Genomic DNA, 24,246 nt, shown 5'->3' with positions numbered 1-24,246 from the left:
CCCGGCCGCCCCGTCTCCATCCTCACGCAGGCGCCGCGCTGCTGCAGGCAGGTACCGCGATGCAAAAAGGAGGAAAAAAGAGGGGAGGGAGGCCCCCCCGGGAGGGGGTGCACGATGGGGAGGGGGCTGCAAAGGCACCGTCGGGTGGGGGCTCCGGCCTTTCGGGATGTCTGGGCGGGGAGGGAGGGAGACGGTTGCCTGGCCCCCTCCCTCCTTCAAGGAGACCCCCTTCCCACAAAGGGACCCCGACGGGGCGTCTGGAGCAGATTCTGTGCGATGCGCCCCCCCCCCCCGAATGGGTCTGGCCTTGCGGGGTTGGGTGGGTGGGGGGCTGCGCGGTCACGGCCGGGGATGCCCGACCCTCGGGAAGGGCGCGCGCCCGGGGCTCCATCCTTCTCCCCACTCCTTTCTCTGCCGACGCCCCCCCCGGGGGGTGGGAGAGAACGCCCCCCGTTTCCTTGGCCAGCAGGGCCGTCTCGGAGCAGGGGGGGGGCACACCTGCCAGGGAAGCTGCGCCAACCCCCCCCCTCCATCTCCATCTTCCTTCCAGGAGAGGCCTCGGATGGGGATTTGGGCTGGCAGGGAGGAGGTGGGGCTGGTGCCAAAGCGCCCCCCCCGGAACAGGAGCAGGCTGGCCTTCATGGGCTCCCCCTCAATCCAGCCACCCATTTCTGGCCGCCCCCCCGCAAAAGGGCCTGTGCTGTGAGCCTCTGGGTGCCCCCCCCTGTTCTCTGCCCTTTAGTTGCAAGAGGAGTGGGCAGTTGGGGGGGGTGCTGCCCTGGTCCAGCCCCCTGCAGAGACCCCCCTCCAGGCCCTGAGCTCCCCTTCCCCCAAGCACTTGGTGGGTTCCAGGGGGGGGTCACAGGGGGCTTGTGGAAGGTGGTGAGTCCTGAACTAGGGGGATGCTCTGATGAATTAGGGGGTTCTGTGGGGCAGGGCAGAGAGAGGGCTCCAGGGCATGTCTTGGGGTGGGAGGGGGCTGCTACTTCTGGGAGACCCCCGTCTCCTACCTCAACTGAGCTTCTGCTTTTCTGCCTCCAGGCTCTTGGGGCAGCCCTCTCCTGGCCGCTGCCCGTTTTGTGCCAACCAAAGCATGTAGTTGCCCGCTCTTCTCTCTCTCCAGCCCACGACAGGTAAGTCCAACGGGGTGGGCAGAGGTGACAGCTTGGCTTAGGGCAGGGGGTGAGCAGTTGCAGGGGGGCTTCTGAGGTTTCTCAGGAGAGAGTGGCATAGACCATGTGCAAAGTGCCTCGGGCTGCTTGCCGTCATTAGAGCTGGGGGGGCAAACGTTTGAAGGCAGGCTGTTCTGGGGGGTCCCAGGACTGCCATGCCAAAATGTCACCTTCCCTGCTAAGAAAGGCACCCTTTTAAACGAACAATTCCAGCTCTTTTCCTGAAATTGAGCTCTCAAACACTGCCCTGAGATCTTTGAATATTATTATTATAATTATTCTGAATGCCAGGCCTTGTGGCTAAATGCTGGCACAGTGAAGGCCTTGTGGCGGCTGGAAAATGGGTTCCATTACCAGAATAAGCTATAATAACAATAACAACAACAATATATTTATTTATAATCTGGCTGGGTTTCCCCAGCCACGCTAGGTGGCTCCCAACAGAATACTGGTAGTAGTAGTAGTAGTAGTAGTAGTAGTAATCGTAATAAAGCGACAAAACATCACCCATTAAAAAGTTCCCTAAACAGGGCTGACTTCAGATGTCTTCTATAAGTCAGATACCGGTAGTTGTTTATTTCCTGGAGGGTGTGAAGGAATTCTGAGCATGTGCAGAGCGCCTTTCCTCTCACCCTGAGAGGTCTGGTATTAGGCTCTCCAGGGAGAGGAGGGTGGTGGTGGGTTTGCAGTGGAGGAGACTAGAATTCCTACTTTGCGCAGGATATTGTTAACCTGCGGAACTACCTGCCACAGGAGGAGGGAGTTGCTCTTAGGCTCGGATCCTGGTTGGCTACTGTGAGGGTGCCGGAGTGGGGCTGAGCGCCTAAGAGGCTCCTCTCTCTCTCTCTCTCTCTCTCTCTCTCTCTCTCTCTCTCTCTCTCTCTCTCTCTCTCTCTCCCCCTTCCTCCCTTCCTTCCCAGGGCTCCCGCGATCTCCTTTCCTGACCCCCCTCTGGGACCCCCAGCGCCATGTCGGGCTCCCTGAGCAAGAGGGGCGACTTGGCCAATGACAACAGTTGCCTGGGCCTGAGCCTGGGCCTGGTGGCTCCAGCCGTGGGCCCAATACTGCCCCGCAAGGGCCACTGCGCCTACAGCTGCGCCGAGCTGCAGGGGGTTCTGGGCCTTCCACCGAGCGCGGAGGAGACCCCCTCCAACACCAAGTGGGTGAAGGACGGGCAGAACCAGCTGCGCCAGGCGGCCGAGAGGGGCCGGGACCAGAACCGCAACGAGCTGAGCCCCCCCACCAAGGAGCTGAGCACCCTCCTCATCCCGCTGACGGGGGACCCCGAGCGAGAGGAGGAGGGGGAAGAGGAAGAGGAAGACGAGGAGGAGGAGGAAGAGGAGGAGGAGGAGGACTCCACGCCCGTCCAGAGCGAGCCGGCGACCGAGTCGGAGGAGCAGAGCTCCGAGAGGGCTCCTCCGCGGGGGGATCAGGGCCGCAGCGCCAGCCTCCTCTTTGGCATGCGCCACAGCACCGCCAGCGACGAGGACTCCAGCTGGGCCACCCTCAGCCAGGGCAGCCCCGCCGGCAGCTCCCCCGACGAAGCAGGTAGGGCCAAGGGCCCCTCGCTGGAGATGCAGGCGGGGCCCTTGGGGTCCCTTGAGCAGGCCCCCGGCCGTGCCAAGGCATCCCTGAAAGACGGGCGGCAGGCGGGACGGCTCCCTGTTGCCTGCTCTGACTGGCAGGAGATTCCCAGGAGGGGTGGCTCAGGGTCGTGGGTTCAAGAGATTCCTGCCTTGCACGGGGTCCCTTCTAGGGTTCTAGGATTTTAAAAATATTCATATACCGTCTTTTTCTCGAGGCGGTGTACGTGGTTCTCCTGGTTTCCTCCTCACAACATCAAATTGATTTAAATCCAAATTTAGATGTAAATAGGCATTTAATAAATAAGAACAACAGCCCCGTGAGGTAGGCTAGGCTAAGAGAGGGGGGCTGACTCCAAGGACATCTCAAAGGGAGGGGGGAGGGGGCTTGTGGAGACAGAGCTGCCCCCCCCACATGAAGCTATCGTTACGAATCCTGCCTTGCAGGGGGCTGGGCTAGATGACCCTTGGGGTCCCTTCCCCCTCTACAATTCTCCTTGGGAGGGGTTGGGGGGCTCCGATCTGGGGCACAGTGGGGAGGGGGAGGAGGTGGCCACAGCTAGGATCAAGTGGATGCCAAGGCAGCGAGGATGCCAAGGCAGCTTTCCCACTTCGGCTCCCTGACCCCCCCCCAGCTCCTTATCTCTGTTTTTCCATGGGGTGGGGGGGCGGGCAGGGGGCTGCGGCTGGACTCCCTGCTTCCTTGGACTTGGGGGGGGGCAGAGCTCAGCTCTGAGCCAGAGGCATTTGCTGCTTCACAGCCCCCCCCCCCGCTGCCTGGCATCTGGCTGTTCTCCCCTCCCCCCCCAAGGGAGCAGGGTGCCTTGGCGACGCTTCTTGCCTTGGCAGCCGTGATGTCAGTGGGTGCCTTGGGACACCTGCCCAGGAGCAGGCGGTGAGGCGGAGGGGGGGCAGCCATCGACACCCTCCCTCCTCGGTGCAAAGGGAGGAGCAGGCGTTGGAGGTGGCTGCAGCCCCCCAGCGGGGACAGGAGCCATGCGGAGCCCCAGCCAGGGTGAGCGGGGGGGATTCGGGGGGGGGGCTGGCTGGCAGGTGGGGGGAGGCCTGTGGGGAGGGGCGGGCAAGGCAGGCGGGGAGACAACTCAGGACTTGGGACCCCCCTGCCCTGGAGCAGCAGGCAATGCCCCCCCTTACTGCCTCCTTACTGCCTGGGGGGGGGAGAAGCAGCCCATTGGATCCTAGACTCAGAGCTGGACAGGGCCTGGGGGGTCATCTCATCCAACCCCCCCATAAGGGGGGGGAGTCATAGCTCAAGCTTCGTTCTACCTAAACTTTAGGAAGAACTTCCTGACAGTAAGAGCTGTTCGGCAGTGGAATTTGCTGCCAAGGAGTGTGGTGGAGTCTCCTTCTTTGGAGGTCTTGAAGCAGAGGCTTGACAGCCATATGTCAGGAATGCTTTGATGGTGTTTCCTGCTTGGCAGGGGGTTGGACTGGATGGCCCTTGGGGTCTCTTCCAACTCTAGGATTCTATGATTCTACCTTCCCCCGCCCAAAAAGGTTGGCAACCACACGCTCTTTGGCGGTCAAAGGAAGGGGCTTTATTAGGAATGAAAGGTAGGGGGGAGCAGGCAGAAAGTCGAAAGCAATGCTTGTTTTCTGGGGGGACGTAGGGGGATCCCGAAACATTTTGTGAATCTGTGTTTGGCCTCATTGAGGGTCAGTATTTCAAGACAGTGGTACCTTGGTTCCCAAACTAAAAAACCCCAGAAGTGTTCTGGTTTCCGAACGTTTTTTGGAAGCCAAACATCGGCTGCGGCTGTCGGCTGTTGCTTCTGTGGTGCCTCCACGAATCAGAAGCCGCGCCTTGGTTTCCGAACATTTCGGAAGCCAAACGGACTTCCGGAATGGATTAAGTTTGGCGCTTTTGTTTTTGCTATTTCTTTTGTATTTTTGTTCCGAAGGCTTTTTTAGTTTAGTTTGTTTTGGCGACTGTGTGGAACCCGGTTCAGCTACTGATTGATGGATCGCGTGACTGCAGAAATGGGTCAGAGCCCCCCCTCCCCATCCAAACAATGACTATCATCAGCGCAGATAGGAAAATAATTTTATTTTTTATAATCTACAATGATGTCTTGTTTATTTTATAGTACAGTACATTGATTATTGCTTTTATTTCAGGGATCAAGGGTCTCGTTAGATAGTACAATTAGTGTTAAATTGCTGTTTTACGTTTGTTTTTAAAAGTCTAAGGTAAAGGTAAAGGGACCCCTGACCATTAGGTCCAGTCGTGACCGACTCTGGGGTTGCGCGCTCATCTCGCATTATTGGCCGAGGGAGCCGGCGTATAGCTTCCAGGTCATGTGGCCAGCATGACAAAGCCGCTTCTGGCAAACCAGAGCAGCACATGGAAACACCATTTACCTTCCCACTGTAGTGGTACCTATTTATCTACTTGCACTCTGACATGCTTTTGAACTGCTAGGTTGGCAGGAGCTGGGACCAAGCAATGGGAGCTCACCCCATCGCGGGGATTCGAACCGCTGACCTTCTGATCAGCAAGCCCTAGGCTCAGTGGTTTAACCACAGCGCCACCTGAGTCTAGAACGGATTAATTCATTTTGCATTCCTTTCTATTGGAAAGCGCACCTTAGTTTTGGAACGCTTTGGTTTCGGAACGGACTTCCGGAACGTAATATAATTATAATGATGATGATGATGATAATAATAATAATAATATTTTATTTATACCCTACCCTACCCTACCCGGCCAGGGCCAGGCTCAGGGCAGCTAACACCAAATATAAATTACAATAAAACAAATATAAATTACAATAAAACGTAATAGGAAAAACAAACTGTTAATTAAAATATGGCTTAAAATACAGCTTAAAATGCAGCCTCGTTTTAGTAGTAGCCCATAAATCAAGACCGTCAAGGGAAGAAACATCAGATATTCACCCGAGCTATCTCTCCATGCTGGTCCTACATAGGCCAGCAAAAAAGCCAAGGGAAGATTTATATACCAAATCCCATATAAGGCGTCAGAGTGAGTCCAAGCCGAAGGCCAGGCGGAACAGCTCCATCTTGCAGGCCCTGTGGAAAGATGTCAAATCCTGCAGGGCCCTGGTCTCTTGTGTGAGAGAGTTTCACCAAGTCGGGGCCAGTGCTGAAAAGGCCCTTAAGGTCCTCTGTGGGGCATACCGGGAGAGGCGGTCCCGTAGGTATAATAATAATAATAATAATAATAATAATAATAATAATAATAATAATAATAATAATGTGGTTTCCCCAGCCACTCTGGGCGGCTTCCAACAGAAAAATAAAATACAATAATCTATTAAACATTATGTATGAGGGTCCTAGGCCGCGAAGGGCTTTAAAGGTCAAAACCAGTACCTTAAGCCTGATCCTGTACTCCACCGGGAGCCAGTGCAGCTGGTAAAGCACTGGGTGAACGTGATCCCGCGGCGAGGATCCCATAAGGAGCCTTGCTGTGGCATTCTGCACTCGCTGGTGTTTCTGGGTCAACTACGTTTGAGAACCAAGGTCCCACTGTATGAGGAGGAAAAGGAGAGGACCCCGAAACATTTTTTTAAAGAAAAAAAAGCACTTATCGGAAGAGAAAACAAACTCCAGTGCTGTGCCTCTAGATAAGAGTTCGTCATAGAATTGCAGAGTCAAAGGGACTCCAGTGGCCATCTAGCCCAACCCCAGGCAGTGCGGGAATCTCAGCTCGAGAAATCGTGACAGGTCAGCCCCCCCCCCCGCCTTTGGGAGTCCTGCATTGCAGGGGGCTGGACTAGATGACCCCGGGTTCCCTTCTGACCCCTTGCCTGTGGGGTGGAGATCGGCTGGCAGGCGGCTGGGAGGCCGAGGGGGCCAGATCCCGGGGATTGGGCTGAGGGTTGTATCTGACCTACCCGCCTTGTCCTCCCCCCCCCGCTTCACCCCAGTGCGCTGCCTCCGTTTTGGGTGGGGCAGGTGGCCCCCTTTCCTTTTTTAAAAAAAATTATTGAAGAAATTTTAACATAATCAAAAGTTCAATTTACATTTTACAATTTCAATTACCCCCCCCCCCCGTGACTTCTTTCCCTGGTTTATAACATATTTATTTCTTCTGCTTATACTTTTATATACTTTATATTTTTACTTCATATTTATATTTTCTATTGTAAGCGTATTACTCCAATCCTGCAAATGAGTTCATTTGCATGCATTGTTTCTGCATATACGTCATAAAAGGTTGCCAATCTTTTCTGAAGTCATTATTGCCCTTATCTGTGAGTCTCTCCTTTAACTTTGCCATTTTTGTGTATCCCATCAACTTTTCTTGCCAACGTTCTTTCGTTGGTATTTCCTTAACTTTTCCATCTTTGTGCTAATAAGATTCTAGCCCAGGCATCCCCAAACTGCGGCCCTCCAGATGTTTTGGCCTACAACTCCCATGATCCCTAGCTAGCAGGACCAGTGGTCGGGGAAGATGGGAATTGTAGTCCAAAACATCTGGAGGACCAAAGTTTGGAGATGCCTGTTCTAGCCACTGTTGTTGCATACTGTACATAAATACATTTTATAGCTGACTGGCTCCCTCTCCCTATGCAGACTCCTGGCTGTGCAACTCGCTGGAGACGGACTCAGACCTCCCGGCCGGATGGATGCGGGTTCAAGACACGTCCGGGACCTATTACTGGCACATCCCCACCGGGACCACCCAGTGGGAGCCCCCCTCAGGGAGCGGTAGCAGTGACTCCCCAGGAAACACCCCCTCCAAGGAGAGGCAGGTGAGGGGGGAGACCCTGGAACAGAAGACCAGCCAGGGCCGGATGGAGGTGGGAGGCGGCCCTCAGCTCTCCTTTGTCCACAACAAATGGTCGCTGTTTTTTGTGTGGAATACATGCTAGGTGGTCCTTGATGGACCTCGTGGGAGCTCAAGCCATTTGCACATCACAAAGGATGTCTTTTATCAAATTAATTGATATTGAATTGAGCAAAGCAGTGATATTTGAGGGAGCAGGCTAGCAGGCAGGGGCCGTGACTTACATCAGTGTCAAAGAGGGCCAGATTTCATGAAGGGACGGGCCGTGAGGGCCGGCCAAAGTTGTTAATCTTTATTTAGGACTAGCTGGCCCTGCACGCGTTGCTGTGCGTTAGTCAGTAATTGCCCCCCTTCAGATACCCCTGAGCTTCAGAGTCCCCCTGAGTTGAGGCGAGATACTGTGGAGAGGGCAGGTTTCATCCCTGTGTCGTCGTCCCCCCCCCCGTTCTGACCCATTACGTATCCCTGCCCTCTATTTGCCCCCCCCTACCTCCACTTGGCCTAGTCTGGAAAGCGGCCTAGTCTGTCTGATAATGGCCGCCTTGGTGGTTTCAGTTGCTTGGTTGATGATGTCATTTGGTTTGTGGGTGTGGCTTAGATTTCAGAGGAAGGGAGGGGTGGAGGAGGGTACTATGCCACTTGAGGGCGCTGTTTGACTGGGTGGAAAACCAGGTCTACACCTGCCCAGGTGTGTGATTTGAGGGATTTTTGACCCCAACAACGCTCGGGGAGTGGCCTGGATCGTTGTGTCAAAATTTCAGGATGATCGGTCAAGCGGTTACGGAGAAAAGTGTAGAACGCAGTTTCACGATTTTTACATTTTTATATATATAGATTGAAGTTGTTGAGCTTTTTTTAGGGTTGAAGTTGTTGCATCATAGGAGCCTACACAACACAAAACAAAACGAAACAAAACAAAACACGGTTGATGTATGTAGGTTTTATTTTATTGGTATTTCATCTTACATTTTGGACATCCAGTTCCCCCCCCCTTTTTTGGGGGGGGGAGAAAGTGGCGGAGGAAGGGGGTGCCATCTCTGAGGGGGTGACAAGAAGGCACCCTGAGGGAGACTTGCCCATCGCGCCTCCGCAGCAGCACCCTCCGCTCGCGGCTACACCCTCCGCTGCCGCCTGTACGGTGCTTGAGCATTGCTGTATGTACGGTGCATGCGCACCGCCGCTCAAGTGCCTTGCGGACGGCAGCAGGATCCCACCACCGCCTGTTCAGCTCACACGCACGCGTGACACATAGCACATGCACACCGGGCGCTTTGCCCCACCCCCCCGACATCCTGCACTGGGGGCCGGCTCTCCTTCCTTCGCCCCTGCCAAGAGAGTGAGCCCTAAGCTACGGAGAACCCCCCCCCCGAGGTCTTGGCTGCCCTGGGAGGGGCGGTCGAGGGGGGCACCCTAGGCGGCTGCTTCCTGCCCCCGCAGCTCTTTCCCAGGCTCAGTTTAAGCACTGCAGGCCTGGGGCAGCTTTCAATTTTCAAAAAATATCAGAAATAATAATTAATAATAAATAACATCATAACAAATAATAATAATTAATAATTGTAATTCTTAAGGGGTAGAGAGACTGTCTTATGTCACTTTTTATTTTATTTTACCATAGTTTTCTGTGTATAAGCCCCCCCCCCAAGTATGACACCCCCTATTTGTTGGGGACTTAAGAAAATGGGGGGAGATGGCTCCATGTATAAGACAACCCACACTTTTTAGCATAATTTTTAAAGAAAAAAATCTAGTCTTATACATGGAAAAGTACGGTATTTTTTAAAAATATATTTTTATAAAGATTTCCTAGTTTACAAAAAGACATGCACTGTCTCTTTTTTCAACTTGCATTTTCTACGGATCAGTTTCGTTTGTTGTGAGACGTTAGCGTTATACCTTATGCCCCTCCTTCTTGGGAAGCCTGCCAATTCTGTCCTCGAGCCATTTTTAAAACCCCTTTAAATGTTACGTATTTATTTATTAGATTTGCATACCAGCCTTCATCGTAAGATCTCAGGGCAGCTCGCAGAATAAAACACAGGAGAAAAGGAACTAAATAATAAAATCAAAACAACAGAACAGTACCTCCCCGCCCCCCCCCAAATCCCTGTGCAGCCCTGGGGTGTGTGGATGGGGTGGGTTGGTGTTTTGTTTAAGAAAAACAATTTCTCACCACGTAAAGCAGAGGAAAATCAAAATCAAGCGACAAACAGGAGCTTTAATTACGGGAAAATGCTGAAGGCTGTCCCCGCCCGCTTCCCTCCCCTGGCATGAGACCCAAATAGGAATCTGGATAAAGTATAGCTCAGGCACCCCCAAACTGCGGCCCTCCAGATGTTTTGGCCTACAACTCCCATGATCCCTAGCTAACAGGACCAGTGGTCAGGGATGATGGGAATTGTAGTCCAAAACATCTGGAGGGCCGAAGTTTGGGGGTGCCTGGTATAGCTAAATGCTTTCTTTCTATCTTCTTTAAAGAGCTCATTTCATTGACAATATTGCAACCAATCATGTACATGATCTCTCATCTCTTCAAGATCCTTCAGCTTTAATTTTCCCTCTGTTTCTATTAACAGATCTCTAGATGTCGGCCATTTTTCTTCCCCATTTGGTTTTTTAATCGAGGTTGCTTCTGTTGGAGACAACTACCATGCAGTAGTTTGTTCTAATAGACCTTTGTGTTTCCCCCATTCTTTTAAAAGTGACCTCCTAATTATATGATTATGGAATCCTTTATGTACCGTATTTTTCTGTGTATAAGACGCTCCCTAATTTGGGGTGCTCCAAGTTAAGAAAACACCCCTCAGCACTACCCATGTATAAGAGCCCAATTTTAAACCTAATTTTTTGGTAAAAAGTCCTAGTCTTATACACGGGAAAATACGGTACCTTCCCTTTATTATACCGTAGACACGCCTGCCAACCAAATCTGTGATTGTGTCGTTCTGGATCTAACATGTCCATATCTTCTCAGAGTAATTCTCAGGGATGGGATGAGAACTTTGGGGGTGGGGGTGGGGGAAGCAAGTAAACTCACCTGCTGGTGGTGGGGCAGCCCCATAGACCCCTCCCATTGCTCGTGCTGAGCTAAGAGGGGCAGGGAGGGGCTGTTCTTTTTCACCTGACCCCACCTGTACCGTTGCAGCTCACCTGGATGGAGTTTGGGCAGGCTGAGCCCTCGGAGGAAGCCGCTGCCTTCTGGAAGGTGAGAGGCTGGATGGGGGGGGGGCGTGAGGGGGGAGGGAGGGAGGGAGGGGGCTGGTGCTGACCTGTGGGGCTCCTTTATCACGGTGTGCCCTTTTCCGCTGTGCTCCCTGCAGGACGTCCCGTCGGAAGAGGGGGTCCCAGAGCCCCAGGAGGAAAAGGAGGGCACGGTCGGCTTGTGCTTGGGGTCCCCCAGCACCTGGTAAGTGGGGCAGGAAGAGGAGGAGGGAAGAATCACCGCTTGCATGACCCACTAAGAAGGATGCTGGGTTACGTACCTCTCTGGATACGTAACCTTCAGGTTATGAACGCAGCAAACCTGGAAGTATTTTTTCCAGCTTTCGCTGCATGCGCAAAAGCGCTTTACACGCCACACGCATGCGCAGAAGCGGCGCCTCTGGATACGGATTTTTTGGGGTGCACACGGACCCCCGGAATGAATTAAATTCATATCTAGAGGTACCCCTGTAATGCAAAACGGATCAATCCTTTCCAGACTTTTAAAAACAACCCCTAAAACAGCAATTTAACATGATTTTTTCCCATCTAACGAGATAGATGAAAATGAAATGAAAAATGAAAGCGATAAACAATGTACTGCAGTCACACAATTAGTCAATCAGTAGCTGAACTGAACTGGGTTCCACACAGTCACAAAAACAAAACAAAAAAAGAGCCACGAAAACGCAAAATAAATATCAAAAACAGACGGACCTCAGCGTAACACTCAAAACGGAGCATGTCCGGCTTCTGAAAAAGGTTCGCAAACCGGAACACATCCTTCTGGGTTTGCAGTGTTTGGGTTCCAAGGCGTTTGAGAACCAAGAAACCACTGCAGAATCAAATTTAAACGATTCAATTTAATTAAGCCAAATGGACGAACTTAGAATCATAGACTCATAGAGTTGGAAGAGACCACAAGGGCCATCCAGTCCAACCCCCTGCCAAGGGGTGCCGGCTTTTCAAAGCCCGAGAGCCATTTATGCCTCCAGGGCCCCCCTGCCTCTCAGCTCCCCCCCCAAATAATCTTACCACCCACTTTCTGGACCCCTGGTCTATGGGGCGCAACTCCCAAAGGGGACTGAGGATCTTTCCTTGCAAAATGGGGTGCAATCGGGGGGTCTGGCCTGCGGCAGACTTCCCCCCGGCTGCCCTGGGCTCTGCGGCTCCCCCCCACTTTCTAGGGGACTTGGAGGTCCAATTCAGGCAGCTGCTTTCTACAAAGGGGTCCCTGGGCTCCATCACTCCATCGTCAGCGAAAGGCGCTCTGCACATGCTCCGAGGAAGCCTGCCGTGTCCTCTGGCGCCAGCCGTTACCCTGACTTTGCCGCTTCCTTTCCACAGCTCTTCCCTGGAAGAGGGAGGTGAGGAAGAGGAGCAGTTCCTGGGAAGCTCCCAGGTGTCCAAGGTAAGGTGGTCTTGCCGGGGGGGGGGAAGGGTCTCCTCATGGCCTTAGGGACCCACGTGGCCCCTGGGACTTGGAAGAGGAGGAGGAGGGGAGATGGCCCGTCCCTTGCACTTGGGGGTGGGAAGAGCAAAGGGGGCCCCTCTCTTCCTATGGCACTAAAGGGGGTGGGGACACCTGCTGGAGCAGGCCAACAAAAAAACAGACTATTATTTAAAAGTTTCCATTTTATCACCTTTAAACAAATCCTTATTATACTCATGACATATTTGCGCCATCGAGCTTTGACTTCCCTCCCTCATGGTTTCCATAATTCATTATTACTTCAGAGTAGCAATTAGACATTTTCCTATTTATGTTTCACTCCTTCCGGTTTCTTATGGCAACCCTTATGGCTAGTGTTGTTAATTGTTCACAATTGTACCTTCAGATATTGTACAAATTGACTCCAGTCTTTTTGGGAAGCTGGATCACGCTGGTTTCTGAGTTTCCCGGTCAGCCTCGCCAGTTCTGCATAGTCCATCGTCTTCGTCCTCCACTCTTGGAGCGATGGAATTTCCTCTTGCTTCCATTTTGCGGGCTGAAAGAGTTCTTGCTGCTGTTGTCGCATACATAAACAGTTTTATATCTCTCTTTGGGATCTCATTCCCTACTATTCCTCTGGTTTTTTCCGCAATGTACTTTTTAACATTTTCTTTAACTCATTATATAGCATTTCCCAGTAAGCGTTTACCTTACTACAAGTCCACCCCGTGTGATAAAAATTTCCCTTGTTTCTTTACATTTCCAACATTCCTTATTTCTTGTCTTATACATTTTGGCTAATTTGGTTGGGGTTAAATACCATAAATACAAAAAACCAGACTGTGGCAAAGACCCTCCTGTCCGCCTAAGAGGGGCTGGCGGAAGAAAAATGCCCTGGGCTGTTTCCAAAAGTGCCCCGGATCTTGTGCCCTGAGGGAAGCTGGCCGCCTCTTGGACCCAGATGTACCTTTGGGGGGGGGTTGCTGCATTGCTCCTGCCTTCTTTGGGGTGCCTGTTGGTCACCCTGGGGAGCAGGAAGCTGGGCCCCTCTGGGCCAGATCCACCCCCTGCCACCGCAAGGCTCTACTTGAGTCCTCAAGAAGCTGGTCTCTCCCTCCTACCCCCCTTTCCCGTGGCCTCCTGAGACCCAGTGCTGCTCTCAAGTAGGGCCGTCTTGCCCATAGGCACTAGGGGTGCAGGGCACCCGGGCGCCGGGCTGTCAGGGGCACCAGGCCAAGAGTCTGGGGCCGAGGTTTGGAGTCAGGGGATTGGGAAGCGCCGGCAGCTGCTGCCGAGCAGAGGAAAGCCCTTCGGAGCGCCGCCGCTCTTCTGCTGTGGGCGAGTGAGGCACTGAGGCAGCCGGCCGGCTCTGCCCTCCTGTGTGCCAGGGATTGGCAGGCCGTCGAAAGGCCCACCCAGCGCACGCTGCTCACACGATGCTGCCGCTTCTGCCTCAGGGTTGACTTTTGTTTTTGCGCTGGGCTCTGCTTGCCGCCCCCCCTGCTGCCACCGCCGCCACTGCCACCTCGGGCTTCTCTGTTGATGCTGAGGCGGCCGAACCACCTTAAAAAAGGTCGACAACTCTGGGCAACTGGGGGGGGGGGTTGCCGGGCAGATCTTTGCACCCTGGCACCGCCTATGCTTAAGATGGCCCTGCTCTCAAGTTTGGGAGAGGTTAGGGCAATGGGGGCATCTCTCGGGGGTCCTGGGGGCCAGGGCCAGGGCACCCACAGGGCAGGGCTCCAACGCAGCTTCCGCCCGAGCCTCGGAAGCAGCTTCCAGTAGAAACCGGGAGTCGCCTTGTCTTCCTTCCATTCAAGCAGGACCAGGTTCCGAGCAGAGAAGACTGGATGGTCCAGATGATGGACTCTGCCGAAATGGCAAAATTGACAGGGAGAATCAGAAACCAAGAAGATAAGAGATTTATTAAAGAATGGGGGAAATTTATAGATTGACTTAAGAATCACTGTGCACAGCTAGCAGGATTAATACAGTGGAACCTCAGTTTACGAACACCTCGGTTTATGAATTTTCGGTTTATGAACGCCGCAGACCCATCTGGAACGGATTAATTGATTTTCCATTACTTTCAATGGGAAAGTTCGCTTCAGTTTATGAACGCTTCAGTTTATGAACAGACTTCCGGAACCAATTGTGTTCATAAACCGAGGTACCACTGTATAACACTTGTAAGGCAATAATTCTGTGGTTGTAAATGGGAATTTGAATATAAATTGGGATAATATTATAAGATGCAGTGTATAATGTACTGTAGTACTATGGAAAAGAGGGCTGGATTTCGGTTTGATGAGGCTCTAAACTACTGAAGGGAATGGGACTCTTTGTTAACAACAAATTGTCGCTGCTTTTTGTGTTGAATATATGCTAGATGGTAATTTAGGGACCTCATGGGTATCTCAAGCATTCTGCACATCACAAAAGATGTATTTTATCAAAGGAATTGTTGAACTGATATACAATTAAGAAGAAGCTTGTTGAGCTTATACATAAATTGGGCACTGTATGGAAATCACTGCGGAGTGAAGGGAAGCCCAAGGGTTCAGAGATTTATGTATAAAATGGATTATATTTGAATGTAAAAGTTATTTGTAAAAACTGAAGAGAGAAAAGGGGGGGGAGAAACTGGAAGTCACGTCGGAGGTCTTGTGAGGCCCCCAACGTGACCCCCCAAGGCCCCGGAAGGGCCCCCCGTCACAATGCCATGATGTCATGTTACCTCTCGGGTGTCACTGGGCATGCATCATGTGGGGCCCCAGTCGCTGCCCCGGGCTGGGAAACCTCCCCACTTGTGAGGCCCCCCTTCCTCACCCCCTGCCTCTGTCCCCCCCACCCAGTGCTTCTCCGTCCGCTCCCTGGGCTGGGTGGAGATGTCCGAGGAGGAGCTGACCGTGGGGAGGAGTAGCGTGGCCGTCAACAACTGCATCCGGCAGCTGGCGGGGCAGAATCCAGACCTGGGGGACTCCTGGGAGGAGGTGAGTCCTGCTTTGGGGGGGGGCTGTGAGTGTGGGCGGAGGCAGCCTTCGCCAGGTGGAGGAGAGGGGGTAGTTTGGTTGAGTCTTGGGTGCCCCCTCCTCTTCCCACAATACTTGTAGGGCTGCAGGGGGGGTCCTGTTGAGGAAGGGGCCCCTGTGCATCTGTGACCCCCCTCCCCCCTCCCTGCAGGGCAAGGCGATGTTTCTGGTCCTGGAGAACGAGACCCTGAAGCTGCTGGACCCCGAGGAACAGTTGGTCCTTCACAGCCAGCCCATTGTCACCATCCGCGTCTGGGGGGTCGGGAGGGACAGCGGAAGGTAGGGGGTCCCCCTGTGGGGAAGGGGGGGTGGAGGGGGGCAGGGAGGGGTCTGGGCCCCTTTCCTCTGGCCCCGAGTCGGCCAGCCACCTGCTTGGGCATGGAATCCCTGAAGGGCCCCCCGAGGGTCCTCTAGCCCAACCCTCTGCAAGGGAGGGAGGGGGGTGGGGCTGCCCCTTTGCCTCTAGATTCTGCCTCCCTCCACCTGCCTAACTTTGACTGCTTTTTTCTCTTCTGCACTCGCTCCCTTTGGGGATCCAGGGAGAGGTAGGTGGCCTTCCTCTCACTTCTTTGTGGGCCCCCCTCTTCTTGCTCCCCCCCACCCTGAAAAACAGTCCCTTGTGAACAGTTGAAAGTGGCAGCCCCCATTTACCTGCCCACCCACGTTCCTCTTTGAAAGGGATCCTTTTTTATGGGGGCGGGTGGGCGACCTGGTTGGGAAAGGCAGAGGGCCCCCCCCTCCGGTGCTGCCGTCTTCACCCCCGAGAGGCGACACGAGAACCGGAACTTCTCTGTGGTGCCCCCCCCCCTCTTTGCAGAATGCTCTCACCAGGCGGAAACCTTCCTCTATGCCCATTCAGGAGTATGGGTTTTGGGGGGGGGGTTCTAATTTTTATCTGGTTTAATCTGGTTGTGTTTCATAATGTCAGGGGGCTTTGAGACTCTTTTGGTACAAAGCGGATGAGAGACGTGATAAATAAGAACACCCCCCCCCCGGTGTGTTCTCCCCCCCCCCAGGGATTTTGCTTACGTGGCCAGGGACCAGATGGCCCAGATGTTGAAGTGCCATGTCTTCCGCTGCGACTCCCCAGCCAAGGACATTGCCACCGGCCTCCATGAGATCTGCTCCAAGGTGACGCTGGCTCCAGTGCCTGACCCCCCCCCCCGTGACCCCCCCTTTAGCTCCAGAGCAAGAGCCCCCCCCCAAGACAGGGCTTAGGAAGCGAGGGAGCAGCCCAGGATTCATTTCACGGCAGTGGGGCTGTGTGGTGATGGACCCCTGCTCACAGGAACCCCCCCCCCACTGAGGAAGGGCATGTGGGTCGGGCGGGGGGAGGAATCACCCTTGGGGCCCCTCCTGGAGCTCCTGCAGGAAAAGCCCAGGACCTGGCAGAACCTAGCCCCCCCCCCGAGGCTCCGCTTCCTCATTTAAAATGCAAAAAGCAGGTTTCTCGACCTCATTGATAAGCAATTCCTGCATTGTTGCGGGTTGGGCTAGATGACCCACGGGACCACTTTGAACCCTGCAATTCTTCTGCGATTCTAGATCATGACGGAGCGGCGGAACGCCCGGCCCCCTCTGAACGGGCTGTCCCTCGACCACTCCAAGATGGTGGACATCCCCTTCCAAGGTAGCTAATTTTTTTTTTGCGGGGGGGGGGGGGGGGACCACAGGCCAGTGGAATAATTCCTGCCACTGTTTTCTTTTTTAGGGAATTTTTTTTCTGTTTTCATTTTATAATATTGAGAACAGCTATAACAACACATGAACATTAAAAGATGAAAAAGTTTAAAATAGACCCGCCGAATGGGTCCGGTTGCATTTGGGTGAAAATAACAGAGTCTTCTCTGATTTATCAAGTCTGGTTCTGGGTTCCCCAGGCTTGGAACAAGGGTTGCCTTGGAAACGGATGTATCGTTCCCCCCCCCCCCCCCCGTGTATAAGACTATATTTCCCCCCAAAATTTTAAAGTTTGAAATTGGGGTTTATTTATACACGGAATGTTGCAAGTATTTGCAACATTTTGGGCTCATAAAATAGCGGTCGACTTATACAGGCAAAAATATGGTATTTGTCACGAAGGAATCCTATAAAATGTGCCTGGAGGTTCTAGTCCTCATTGAAGCCTCAAATTAAGCGTCAAATTTTCTCCAGGACAGCTCTTTTGCAGAATGAGTGATGGTCAGATTTTGGGCTGGTTCCCGTTGGGATACAAGTTAGAGTCGCCATATTCCAAAATAGACACACATGGGGGGGGGGGAAGAAAAATAATATTGATTGTGTGTGTTTGTGTGCAGTAAAAGATAAGAGATGTATTGAAATATTTAATAATGGTAATTAGAAATGAAAATGACATACCCTCCAACATTTTGTGAGAAAAATTCAGGGCACCCCCCCCCCAATCCCGTGTCTCTGTCGCTCGCCCCCTCCTTCCCTTGGCTGCCTGTGGCCTCCTTGCTCACGAGACGCTGCGTCAGCAAACAATGTGACAAATGGTACCAAAAAATGAAAATAAAAGCCAAGGTATTTTGCAAAATTTTAAAAAAAAATCCACCCAGGTGGTGATTTTACTTTTGACAAGGAAGAAATGCCCAGGAAAAAATACGGATGTTTGGCAACCCTCTTCCAAGTCTGTTCTGCCAGGATCCAACATGGACACCTGTGTTGGCATCCCCAGAAAGATCCAGCCAACTTAATTGTGAAGAGCAAGCCCTGGTTCTGCTTCCGCCAAAATTAAATCCCAAAATCTTGCACCGACAAACCTTCCACCCCAAAAGGAACCCCGTCCGTCTCCCCTGCAGTTGCTGTCAAAGGGATTTGCCCAGGACGCCTGTTGGGGGTCAAGGAGCCGTGCTTCCCCCCCCCCAAGCCAAACTGGCACCTCTTGGGCAGAGGGGACCCTGGGGGGGGGTCCTTGCCCAGACCCCATTTGCACCAAGAGACGGCTTGTGCCCCAGGCTCACTCCCAGGCCTGAGTTCTGCCCCAGATGTGTTTTTTTGTCTTGCCTCGGTCGCCCTCTCACGCCTGCCCCTGCTCTCCTCCCCCCCAGTTGAGTTTCCAGCCCCCAAAAGCGAATCTGTGCAGCGGTTCCAGGTCTTCTACTTGGGGAGTGTCATCGTGGCCAAGCCTGTGGGTAAGGAGGGGGGCGGGGGAGCCGGTCTCGCATGTCTGGCTAGTACCAGGGAGAGACCTGGGTTCAAATCCTCCCACTTGGCCCGGAAGCTCACTGGGCAGGACCTCGAGGGCCAGGCACTCTCAGCCTGGCCAACCTCGCAGGGGGGTTGTGAGCACAAAATGGGGAGGAGGGCGATATATATATATATATACCGTGTCTGGTGTGAAATCCTGTTGGGTGCCCCCCAAGTGGGTGCTGCCAGGTGCTGTGTGTAGCCCTGATGCCACAGCTGCCCTTGGCCTGCCCCGCCTGGGGGGCGCTGGGCCTGCTTGCCAACCTCCCTGCCTCCCCCCCCCAGGCATGGACGTCCTCAATGCCGCCCTGGACGTGGCGCTGGCAGAGGGGGCCAGAGAGCAGTGGACCCCCGCCCAGGTCAGCGTGGCCCCTGCCACCCTCACCCTCACCCACCAGCAGGTGAGTGCTCCCCGGGGGGACGGGAGGGGGAGGGGGAGGAAGATGGGAAGGCCTGACACCTCCCCCCCCCCGCTTTTCTCCCCAGACGGAGGGGGTGCTGTGCGAGTGCCGGGTCCGCTTCCTGTCCTTCATGGGGATTGGGAGGGACGTCCGCACCTTCGCCTTCATCATGGCTGCCGCCCCGGGGAACTTCCGCTGCCACATGGTCTGGTGTGAGCCCAACGCTGCCGGCCTGAGCGAGGCCGTCCAGGCCGCCTGCATGGTAGGTGCCCCCCCCCGTCTTGCACTCTTCCCCCCCCCCCCCGTAATTCAATATCACGCCTGGTGACAGCTGCCATTGTCCCCGGCTTGTGGGAATGCTGTGAGTGACAGGAGAGGGTATATTGATGAATATTATCCTTCCTGCCGGTAACTAACGCCAGCAGAGTGTATTCCCCTATTACACAGCAGGAAGCTGGTTGTTAGATTTGTTGGAATCTCTTAAGTTCTCTTATTCCTGGCAAGACCCCTTTGATTCCCTTCTAAAAGAATTAAGACACCCCAGCATACCTGCCAAGTTCCGGACGTAAATATCCGGGATCGGCAGCGCGCGCATGACCGGAAGTTGCGTGACGCAACTTCCGGTGGCGCTTCGCCCTTCTATGGGCACCAGAAAATGGCGGCGCCGGCGCCGGAAGTCGCTTCCGCGCATGACTGGAAACACGTAAAAGCGACTTCCGGCGCCGGCGCCGCCATTTTCTGGTGCCCATAGAAGGGCAAGCGCCACCGGAAGTCGCGTCATGCAACTTCCGGTCATGCGCGGAAGCGACTGCTGGCGCCGCCATTTTCTGGTGCCCATAGAAGGGCAAGCGGCACCAGAAAAATGGCCGGGTAATTAGGGTTGCTAACAACTCATAGCTGCCAAGTATCCCGATTTAAGGGACAACACCGGGATTTTTCGCTAAACGGGAGACCGCCGGGAAACGCTAAGAAAAAAGGGGTTTTCCCGGCGGATACGAGATACTTGGCAGCTATGCACCCCAGTCTTGTTCATAAGTAACAAAAGGAAGTTTACTCACGATCGGGCAGAGCACCCTGTGATCCCTAGAGGCCGGCTTAAGACTTAATAAGTAGAAATAGGTTTACCCCATATGGGAGATAACCCAGGGACAGCTGGCTGAGAGCCAGCAGTGCGGTCCAGGTGAAGCAGGAAGCAGAAAAAGGACAGAAAAGAAGGGAGGTGGCTGCATGTCTTGGCCTTTGACCAGGTATGGAAAGGTCATGTCCACCTACCTCAGGCATGACCAATGTCCGTTTCGGGGGCCTAATTCAGCCTGCCGGTCGATTTAATCCGGCCCCTGTGGCAGTATATGTCCTGGGGTAAAATGGTAAAAAAAGCTCAGCAACTTCAATCCTAAAGAAAGCTCAACGACTAACAACTTTGGGGTAAACTTCAACCCTGAAAAAGCTCAACAACTTTGGTCGGCCCTCACGCATGTTCCCCTCATCAAATCTGGCCCTCTTTGAAGAAAGGTTGGGCACCCCTGACCCACCTGGTCACATGCAAAGAAGGATGCTCCAGCCAGGTGTAACAGGAAGTCCTCCTGGCTGGACCAAACATCCCCTTGCATGTCCACTCTAGCAAAACAAGGAATGTTGCACTTGTCTGCTCCAGTGGGTTCCATCCCACGCAGGTGACCCCTCTTGCCACGTTTGCCATGCGCCCTGTTGGCTGCAGAAGGTCCTGGGCGGGCAGGGACTGGTGGGGAGGTGGGGGGCTTGGCTTCGGATCCTCGAACTGCTGAATTGGGGGGGTCCCCCGGGGGTCCCCCGGCCCACCCCTTTGCCACGCAGGCCTCGCTTTTGGATCATCATCCCCTGCTTCCTCTCTTCCAGCTGCGCTACCAGAAGTGCTTGGACGCCCGGCCCCAGACCACCAGCTCCTGCCTCCCGGCCCCCCCGGCCGACTCGGTGGCCCGCCGCGTGGGCTCCACCGTCCGGAAGGGGGTGCAGACCTTGCTGGGGAGCCTCAAGCCCAAGCGCCAGGGGGCTCAGACCCCGTGAGTGCACCCTCGCCAGGCCCGCTGCGGGGCCAGCAGGAGGGTCAGCACGAGGGTCCCTGTCGGATGAGGTCGCCCCCCCCCATCAGCCCGGCAGCTCTTGTCCCCCCCAGCCCCCCCTCTCGGGGAGAGCGAGTGTGCAAGGTGCGTATTTATGAGGCGCGAGTGTGAGTGTGAAAGAGAGGAATGCTGTGGCTCCCTAATGTGAGCTGCTGGGGGGGGAGTGAGGGGGGTGCACATATCTAGGGCGTCTCTCCCGGGGGGGCAGCTGTGGCCTCATCCCCCCCTCCAAATTGGGGCACCTGATCTTAAGCTGCTGCTTTGAATAGGATATGAAAGTGGAGGCTGGGGGGTATTTGGGGGTCCCTGCACTAGTTGGGGGGCACTTGCACCATTTCTGTCTCCCCACGGGGGGCCCCAGCAGACAGAGGCCCTCCCTGGGTGGGGAGTGGAGGCCCCGGCCGTCTCTGCTATAAGAAGAGATCTGTGTGTTGTACTAAAACTTAATAAACTCGATTCCCCTGATGTGGCTCTTTCTTGCAAGGGGTGGGGGGCAGAGGGAGGGGCCCCCTGTCACAATCATGTCCTCCTAGAGATCCCCGGTGAGACCGTATGTGGGGTTCTGGGCACCGTTCTGCTCGCCTCATGTCAAGCTGGAGTTGGAGAAGGTTCAACTTGCTTGTGAGTAAGGTTTTGGGTTCGAATTTGGCGCTTTTCAGGCGAGGGAGGGGCAGCAGGAGAGAAGCTGACCAAATTAGGCCTGGCATGGAGAGAGAAAGAAAGTAGAGCTGGGCGCTGTATCGATACATTGCCCCAAACCGGTTTGAAGCTCAGATCGCAAGAACGATTCCAGAATTGCACATCCCTGTCCAGTTGTGCTGCACTCCTGGGGGTTGCCAGCATTTGGCAAGCACCCTTCTCAGCTTGCGCCCCGCGAGGCTGCCGGATGCTCGCCCCCTCAGGCACCGTCCTCGAGGGCCCAAGAGGTGAGGGGGGCCTGCCTGCGCCTTCGCTGCCTTCTCTGGCCACGCCTTTGGACTGCCTCCTTGCGCCAGGCACTGCGCAATGGAGGAATGCCTGTATCCTGGGAGCCCCTGCAGCGGGAGTGGCCCCTCCGCCCCGTCTCTGGGGCACTGTGGCCCCTGGTAATCGCACGCTGGCAACTGCAGTCGCTGGGAGCTGCACCCAGGCAGGAGGGAGGGAGCCTTGCCTGATGTTCCCCATCGCCGCTGGTGCCAGGAGAGGCAATGGTTGGCATGAGCCGCGACTGGCAGCTACACAGGCAGAGCCCCATGATGCCACGCTGGCCGATGCTCCCGCCCAGCACAGTGATGTTGTCCGCCCGCCCGCCTGGCCGGCTACTGAGGGCTGAGGCAACGGCTGCCTTTCCAATTTCCTGGCCTTGCGATGTATTGCGATATCTTTAGGTTCAGATGGCGATATAGGACGATGTTGAAAAGCAGGTATTTCCCAGCCCTACTCGTAAGGCTAGAATTTGCATTATATTTTTCATATAAGGTCCAGCGCTGAGGGCCTTCTGGCGGTTCCCTCACTGCAAGAAGACAAGTTACAGGGAACCAGGCAGAGGGCCTTCTCGGTGGTGGCACCCACCCTGTGGAATGCCCTCCCACCAGATGTCAAAGAGAAAAACATCTGCCAGACTTTTAGAATACATCTGAAGGCAGCCCTGTTTAGGGGAAGTTTTTAATGTTTAACAGACCAGTGTATTTTAATATTCTGTTGGAAGCCACCCAGAATGGCTGGGGAAACCCAGCCAGATACGGGGTATAAATAATAAATTATTATTAATATTATTATTAGTAGTAGTAGTAGTATTAGTAGTAGTAGTAGTTTTCCAGATACATACAAACCTGTCCAAATTATTTAAATTTAATAAAATTTCTTTTCCCGCTCCTGTTTGCAAACATATGTCCATTACTCTTCTCTGGATGTTAGTCCATTCTCACAGCTGATTTTTCCAGTCCCCTTGCATTCAGCACCTCTTTTACTTTTCAAGAATATAAAATCCCTTTCACGTGTGTAGTCTTCATAAACATTTCCCCAGACCTAGTGTTGAGATAGATAATTGCCCTCCTCCTTTGCCCAGTTCTCTGCAATGTTTACAAAGTCCCTTTCCATTCCTTTGAGATCCTGTTCCCCAGCTTGTGTGCAGACTGCGGATAGAAATAACTCCCCAACAAGATGACCACTCTCGGCTATTAAAATCCCACTCTGGGTTTCTTTGTCAGCACACAGTTAAAACCCCCCAGTCTTTTCACAAATGCAAGCTATTGCCAGATTTAATTAGCAGCCACGCTCACACTCCTGGGGGGGGGGGAGAGCATAATAAAACATGGTTAAATCCTTTGTTGGGCATAAATCAAATCCGCCCCCCTTTCTCGGTGTCAGACAGAATAGCATAGCTACACATGGCTCATTCATTTTGCAGGGGAGGGCAGGAAAGAAAAAGACCATTTGGAAACCAGATGAAAACACACAAGTGTCTTGTCCTCCCCGCTTCCTTCCCGGCTGTTGTAAGGATTTTCACGCTTCTTAAAAGTCAATTACCTTCAGAGATCCAAACCCAAACCCAGTCCTTTCGGCAGCTGATTCGTTTCAGCCCTAATAAAAAAATTCCTTCAGTAGCACCTTAAAGACCAACTAAGTTTTTATTTTGGTATGAGCTTTCGTGTGCATGCACACTTCTTCAGATAACAATATCGTTTCAGCCCTGTATCGTATGCCGTTTGAGGAGTGCCTCATCATTCATACCAATACCTTGGAAGTCAAACAGCCGAGTTCCCAAACATTTCGGCTCCTGAACGTTGCAAACCCAGAAGTGACTGTTCCAGTCTGTGAACTATTTTTGGAAGCCGAATGTCCGGCTGGGTTTCTGCGGCTTCCGATTGGCTGCAGTAGCTTCCTGCAGCCAATCGGAAGCCGTGCTTTGATTTTCAAACGTTTTGGAAGTCGAAGAGACTTCCAGAATGGATTCCGTTCGGCTTCCAAGGCACCGCTGTGTTCCAAATTAGTGAGGGAGGAGTACATCACAAATCATGCTGGAGACGGAGGTTCGTCCATGGCAGGGAGACACTCTTTCAAATTGGCAGATCTGGGCTTAAGTGACCCTGAGGAGCATTTCCAGGAATCCTACCCCATAAATCCTGGCTTTCCCCTGCCTGAATAGCTCCCCTGAGCTCCACCATCATGGATTGTGACATCAACCGCCAACCCGTAAGGCTAGAATCTGTGGACATCCAAGGAAGCAGAATGTTGGGAGGTGAAATCAAGAACTCCTTCAACTTTGGAACTCCCTTCCGAAGGAGGCAGCCATGGCCCCCAACTGAGAGGGCTTTGAAAGAGGGCTAGGCGACTTCATGGCGGATGAGAGGGCTCTCCATGGCCGGCAGCCCCAATGGCCTC

At 53.6% G+C, this 24,246-nt stretch overlaps 1 protein-coding gene across 1 annotated transcript; it reads left to right on the top strand.

Moving 5' to 3' along the window:
* Nucleotides 1-21,348, top strand: APBB1 (amyloid beta precursor protein binding family B member 1). The gene is made up of 15 exons (XM_060274182.1): nt 1-51; nt 1,042-1,133; nt 2,093-2,720; nt 7,319-7,497; nt 10,675-10,734; nt 10,850-10,935; nt 12,078-12,141; nt 15,018-15,155; nt 15,346-15,473; nt 16,211-16,325; nt 16,740-16,824; nt 18,245-18,328; nt 18,669-18,784; nt 18,870-19,046; nt 20,660-21,348. The coding sequence occupies exons 3-15, from the start codon at nt 2,141-2,143 to the stop codon at nt 20,825-20,827; spliced, it is 1,980 nt and encodes a 659-aa protein (XP_060130165.1). The 5' UTR covers nt 1-51; nt 1,042-1,133; nt 2,093-2,140; the 3' UTR covers nt 20,828-21,348.
* Nucleotides 21,349-24,246: the final 2,898 nt, after the last annotated feature.

This window comes from Zootoca vivipara, chromosome 4 (assembly GCF_963506605.1).
Source record: "Zootoca vivipara chromosome 4, rZooViv1.1, whole genome shotgun sequence".
NCBI classification, from domain to species: Eukaryota; Metazoa; Chordata; class Lepidosauria; order Squamata; family Lacertidae; genus Zootoca; species Zootoca vivipara.
The sequence above is the reverse complement of the archived record's forward strand: the minus strand, read 5'-3'. Positions and strand labels throughout refer to the sequence as shown.

Bases quoted from the DNA above. Each gene is read 5' to 3' on its own strand.
- APBB1 (XM_060274182.1), top strand. From the start codon at position 2,141: ATGTCGGGCTCCCTGAGCAAGAGGGGCGACTTGGCCAATGACAACAGT. The intron at 12,142-15,017 runs GTAAGGTGGTCT...CCCCCCACCCAG, and splicing joins GAAGCTCCCAGGTGTCCAAG to TGCTTCTCCGTCCGCTCCCT. The intron at 16,326-16,739 runs GTGACGCTGGCT...CTGCGATTCTAG, and splicing joins TCCATGAGATCTGCTCCAAG to ATCATGACGGAGCGGCGGAA.